The sequence below is a fragment of the Corvus brachyrhynchos genome, unplaced genomic scaffold (genome assembly GCF_000691975.1).
Source record: "Corvus brachyrhynchos isolate BGI_N302 unplaced genomic scaffold, ASM69197v1 scaffold25, whole genome shotgun sequence".
NCBI lineage: Eukaryota > Metazoa > Chordata > Aves > Passeriformes > Corvidae > Corvus > Corvus brachyrhynchos.
Window position 1 is genome coordinate 128,475 of NW_008238313.1, and position 6,215 is coordinate 134,689.

Below are 6,215 nucleotides of genomic sequence, written 5' to 3' on the forward strand. Positions count from 1 at the left end.
CTCGTCCCCCCCCCCCCCCCCACCCCGTTCTGGAGATTGATCATTAGAGACAATTCCTATTTATTCCTGGTTCTCACCTAGCTAGAGGCTGATGTACAGTCATGGAATTGTACCTCCCGGCTACTGTAAATCCCTGGCATGTGCCCTTTGCTCTCCTGTTCTCTTTTGATGTTTCTTGAGATGGGAAGGGGTGAAGGGAGGGATTCAAGGCCTTGACTAGTGCTTTGTTCTGCATCTCCAGCTACCTCCACTCCTGTGATCCCCCCATCATTCACGGCAACCTGACCTGTGACACCATCTTCATCCAGCACAACGGACTGATCAAAATTGGGTCAGGTAATGCTTGCTGGGGGTTCCCCTGCCTGTCAGACAGACTGCCCAAACAGAAAAAGGCATCTACTCCTTTCCAGGTTCCCTGGCATGATAGGCATGTGTGTACATGTGCTTGTCCACATCAGATGTGCCAGAGACTGGGAGCAGAATTCACTGGTGATTGGAGCCTTGTCAGGTGCAGGAAAGACTGATACTGGGATACTGTTTGCCTTTTAGCCTCTTCTTTAATGTTGTGTCTCAAGGGGCTGACCCAGGAAATGATGCTGAAACTGTGAAGTTTTGTAGGCACATCATCTGTGGGTTTTTATGTTAATACACACGGAGTTCTCCTCCCAGCACTGTGGAGCTTTGGGAGCTGCCTGGGGAGCTGTGTCCATGAGGGCCACGAGAGTGCTGCTTGTAGCAACCCGCGTTTATAATAAAGTGGACAGGCTGTGACTGCAGCGAGCAGTTTGTCCTGACATCCTTACCCAGTATCCCTCCTGTGGGCCTGCCTTCAGGCTGCTGAGCTGCCCTGCACCTGACTGGCACAGACATGCCCTGCTTGGGCAGCCACCCTGTGTGGAAATGGTTTATTTCATAAGTAAGCAGTGATGTTCCTGGCAGTGCAATGCATCCTTGCATGCTCTGTTTTTTCCTGCTATTCCCATGTCTCTAAAAATCTGTCTGCAGTCAGGATGCATTACGTCACACCTTGACATGACCTTTCAAGGGACAGCTTTGCTACCTGTTGTTCAACTTCTGCAAGTATTCTCGATCTGAGGAGTAGGTCTTTGTTTTCCTGGAGTTGTTGTCTGTGTGAGTTCTGCTTTGGTTTGGCAATGTACAGGGAAACTGCATCACCTGTCATCCAGAAATAGCCTCTCCATCAGCTGCAGACCTGTGGCTTTTCTTCCCATCAAAGAACTCCTACGTTGTTGCTTTGTTCCAGAATTGGGGTAGCAGATTTGTGCATGTACCAGGGAGACAGGGTCATGGCAGGAGGAGCACTCTGCCCCCGACCTGCCTGTAAACTTGGGGACTTGCTCTTCACACAGACTGATGTCATTGTGTCATCACACAGACTTTGTCCCAAGTGGGAGAAATTTCCAGGAGTGTGTACATCTAGTACCTGTATGCTGGCAAACTCCCTGGCATTCAGTTCAGACTGATGGGAAGACTTGAGTACTCAAGAAATCATCTTTTTTAGTGTACTTTCAAAGTATCATGCAGCTGCCATCTTTCTGCAGGGCAGCCAGTGCTGTCTGTAAAACCAAACTCATGGAGCTTGCATTGGAGCCATGGCTTTCACCAGAGGGAGATCCTGCAGGTCATTAGACCTGCTGTGCCCAGAGCATGCAACTCCAGTGGTGCATTCAGAGGCTGTGTAGAAGGAAGATGGCTCTTCAGGTGTGGGGTACAAATGGTGGCCTCAGCACAGTTACACCTTTGCTTCCTACAGTTTTATAGAGCTTTGCTTCTGTCAGGTGCAGCAGGAGGGACATGGCGGTCACACGCGTGTGCTCATGCCAGGAGTAGTGGGTGTCTGTGCTGTTACAGCTGCAGGATGTGCTGGAGTGTGTGCAGCTGCAGCGCTCAAATGCAGCTGTTCCTGAGCAGACCTCTCTGTTCCATAGCTGTGGGCTGCCTGGCCCACCTCATGTTCAGAAGTGAAGTGATTTATCTGGAAGATTCTGGTCCTTTCCTAAATTAAAAAAGGAGGTGAGTGCAAGTGGACTTGTGGTCAGAAGAGGAATTCTCCAGATGGGAAAGCTGTGGCTCCAGTGCAGGCTGGAATTAGAGTTGGCAGTGTTGCAGGATGTGTCCTGTTCCTGCAGTGCCCACCCAACCAGAAGAGGCAAAGCTACATCGCCAGGACTGCTGGTTGTGTTGGAGCTTGGGCCTTTCTCCCTGGCACTGCTGCCTTCACAGTGCCAGATGGGCTGGGTTTGAGTTTGGGCCCTGGAATGACAGTTGCTCCAGGGTCACTGACAATGCCAGACATAAGTTTGCTGCTTCCTGTCCTTATTCGGTACAGCTGGCTGGTATCTGAGCATTTCCCTGTGTTTACTTAAAAGCAGCAGGGCAGTAGTTTCTATGGATTTATGGGGAACAAGGATTCAGTGCACTATGTTCTGTGCTTTGGTGCTGTTTCTGTCCCCAGTACTGTGCTGGGTGCTGCTCCCAGAGTTCCTCTCCCTGTGGCTTTGGCAAAGAGAATACTTGCTGAATGTGGGGCAAAAACCTGGCTAAGGCAGCTGCTGGTGTGCACTGCAGGACATCCTGCTGTCTGCCCGGGGAGGATGTGCCAGGAGAGCAGTGTCACACTGGAAATGTGTGGTAGTGGTTCCTGTGACACATGTTCAGGTGTGGGAACAGCCTTTTTGCTCCAAGCTGCTTCCTCAGATGCAGGAGCATGTGCACTGGCTGGACTGATCACTGTTTCTCTGTTCAGTATGTAAATCTGTGTGCTGGAGGTCAGCTGTGGAAGAAAAAGGGAGTGGGAAGGAGGAAAGATATTGCATACTGCTTAAATGCAAAAGCTATCCATAATCCATTCATTTGCTAACCTTTTTTTTTTTAGTGCCATAAAGTGCAGTTAATAGATTTAAGGAGAATAAGTTTCAAATGAGTGGGGAGCTTTGGAGAACTTGTCACGAGGATAGGAAAGACATTTACAGCTCTTAAACTTGCCACTGGTGTTCCCAGAGACTGGAATGTTCCACCTGCTTTGTGGAGCTGTGGTCAGATGAAAGCATTCCTTGTGATAAGTCCAAGTTGTGCCCTGTGTACTCTTCACAGAACCCACGTGCCACACAATTGTGCCTCCATGGGTGTCTGTGCTGTTTAACAAGGGGATATGCTGCCAGGTGTGTTCTTGGGACAGGCTACAGATGCTCTGAGTGTGGGGAGAACAGCGTGTACAGACAGGGTGCCTGGTGCTGCTGCCTGCTTGTGTTGGCATTGTTGGGAGCTGTTCGTGGAATTCTCACTGGCAGTATAAGAACCGTTCATGGGTGGAAAGAAGTGATGTGTTTGAACTAAAAGTCCTTTTGGGCAGCTCTTGGAGTGCCTCGGCAGAAGGGAGGCCTCAAGCTGGAGAGTCTCAGTGTCCTCTGGTACCCCTGAGACACAGCGAAGTATCAGCATGTACTGAGTGAGACCTTGATGGAGCACAGAGGAAGCTCCGTGGAGCGCAGTGCAGATTTCCCACTTGTGCCTCCAAGTATTGCTGCTTGTGCATTTCTCCTGTCTGCACTACACCTGACCTTGGACTCAGTCTGTATTTAGTTGTGTCTGCTCAGAGTCTGCCCTCAATTCCAGGCCATGGAGCCAGGACTCTTATGGGTGTTAGCTCTGCTGTGGCATCATGGGGCCAGGTGTGTAAGTGTGGGTTCTTCTGTTGAGATCTGTGGCCAGAAGCTGCTGGGATATAGAGAAAGGGAATTTTCTGATGAGGGGGTGGGGTGGGTGGGGCTAAGGGACTGTAGGACACTCACAGAAGAACAGAATTTCCAGCTTCTTGGTCTCAGAGTCAGCCATAATCTTCTGCTTGGTCAGAGATGCCTTGTCTCCCCTGCCCAGTCTGGTTCTCAGGTAGAAACTCTGACGTTCCTTAGGTAAATTTCTTTTGAAGAGGTGGCTGGAGGCAGGGCCTGGTGCTCAGTCCTGTCCCTGTGTGCCCTAACTCTGACCCAGCTGTCTCTATGGATGTAAGTGCTTTGCTGTTCACCAACTCATTGACTTTATCTCGTTTTACTTCCCGCTCACGGGCTGCTCTGTTACAACAGTCTTTCATAGGATATTTGCTAATGGTGAGCAAACTTCTCCGCTCCTGTGATGTGACTCCACTTATGTCATGTACATGATTTTATCTCTGTGTGTATCTGTATATATATATATATATTTATATATATATGTGTGTGTATATCTATATTTGTAACACACAAACATACACACTGATCTATTTACAGTGTTCCCTTGCTATAAGGCTGTGTGTAAAACTGTTTGGCTTAGGTGCATCCTGCTTGGAGAGCTTGTGTTCTGTGCTGGGATGCAAACTGTTCTTTGTGCTCTTGGCCAGAGCCTTACAGAGAGGGAGCACTGCCCTTTGTGAAGTCTCCTGGTTGTTAGTTTTCTCCCTCTCCATGTTCTTAGCGTGTGCTAGTCCACGGGCCCTGTGCATGCTGGCTCCTGCATGTCAACAAGCCATGCCTTGTTCTGAGCTCTTCCCAGCTGAACTTCCCACGTCCATTAGGCTCTTCCCTGCTGCTGCTCTGCTGCCCTTGGCTGGGACCCAGCCCTGGACTAGCCCCCACTGTGTGCTTGGCTATCCAATTGCTTGCTTGTAGTTTGAACTCCTTAGATGTGTTGGTTTTAAGATGAATGTTTCAGTGAATGTGTCTGGCTCCTGATGGCCAGAGCCGTCCTGCCCCAAATGAGTCCCTGGGTTGAAGTAAGCTTGGCTATTGATGCTTCCCCAGACAAATCTCTGGTTTTGGGGAGATCTGTGCATATGAGGAGGGAGTTGGGCTGGTGGGAGCCAGAGAAGGATTTGAGTGGTGCAATTTGTAACTCTATTGCATAGAACACCATGTTATATTTAAAATAATTATTTATTTTATTTTTTGCCATCAGGGTTATTCTCGATGGTTAGAGTTTGTTTCTACTGAGTTGGGAACCTACCAACCGTCAGCTGGAAGTGGTGGAAAGGGGAAGGGCCTGACCAGATGGGCTCTGTGCCTTCCAGGTGTTGGCGGGAGGACCCGCTGTGCCACTCTGCATCCCCAGCTGATCAGAGGCTCCCACAAAGCTGAATCTGAGATCTGGTGTAGCTGAGGGGGATGGTGACGTAGTTAGGGCTTGCATCCTGAGGAGGGCAGGTGTCCCTGGGGATGGCTGCAGGCTGGGCAGGATGGCAGAGCAGCAGCAAGCAGACTGGTCCAGGAAAAGGCCCACAAAATGGGAGCCTGACTGAGCCTGGGCTCAGCCACACTGAGGGCAGCAAGGCTGAGGGCTGGCCAGCCATTTCTCCAGAATGAAGTCACCCCTGTGAACAGAACCAAAGGCCTGTTCTAGAAGGGCAGGAAGTTCTAGAAGGGCAGGAGGGGCCTGAGCCAGCACTCGGCAGGCGTAAGGAGATGCTGTGGTACCTCACCTGCGCTGGAACAGCATCAGATGGCCTTGGAATACTGAGCTTTCCTGGATGGTTAGTTGTGAGCTTGTTCTAACAGTCTGTTGTACCAAGAGGTACTGTTGATACAAGAGCTGGGAATTGTTTAAGCCATAGATCTTGAACAGTGATTTGCATTTGAAAACACTAAATATAGGGTGTAAGGCTCCTGTTTTGCTTGAGCATTGAGCTAAAGAGGCTGTGAGTGACATGCTTTCATAACTAATCTTACTTTAGTCATCACTTCACTCCCTTGGATTTTGTTGCCTGATTTTTGAATGTCATGCTGGTTTCCACATTCTTAACAGACACCTGAGGTGATGTAGAAATAAGAGGTTAGTAGGATATTTTGGATCTGGCTTTTTTATTTTTTCAACTATGGCAAGTGTGATTTTAAAGGAAAAACAATGGATAATTGAAGTCATCAGGCAGAAAAATCTGCCATAAAAATGGCATGTTGGCATTGATTTAGGAAGATGTAACATGAATTGAAGTACTTTAGCTTTTCTAACTGTACGGTTTTATGTGTGAGTCAAGCACATTCTCTACCAAGCCAAACATTTTTGGTTCCTTAGAAACTTGGCAAAACTAAGGCAGATATTAGTAAGGTTTGTCTGTGACTACAGGTGCTGCTGGTAATGAGATTGGGCAAAGAAATAGTTTTGAGTGGAACTTTTTGTCTAGAAGGCTTCAGAAAGTCCAAGGTCAGATCCAGGCTACTTTTGGGGGG

At 48.8% G+C, this 6,215-nt stretch overlaps 1 protein-coding gene across 2 annotated transcripts in view; it reads left to right on the forward strand.

Annotated features, from left to right (window-relative positions):
• Positions 1 to 6,215, forward strand: part of NRBP1 (nuclear receptor binding protein 1) — a 21,849-nt gene that overhangs the window by 2,279 nt on the left and 13,355 nt on the right. The window contains exons 5-6 of one of the 2 annotated variants that reach the window (XM_017733689.1): positions 242 to 336; positions 4,104 to 4,127. In XM_017733689.1, the coding sequence (XP_017589178.1) occupies positions 242 to 336; positions 4,104 to 4,127 (119 nt within the window). The remainder of the gene's footprint in view (positions 1 to 241; positions 337 to 4,103; positions 4,128 to 6,215) is intronic. The other variant, XM_017733690.1, reaches the window with a different exon arrangement.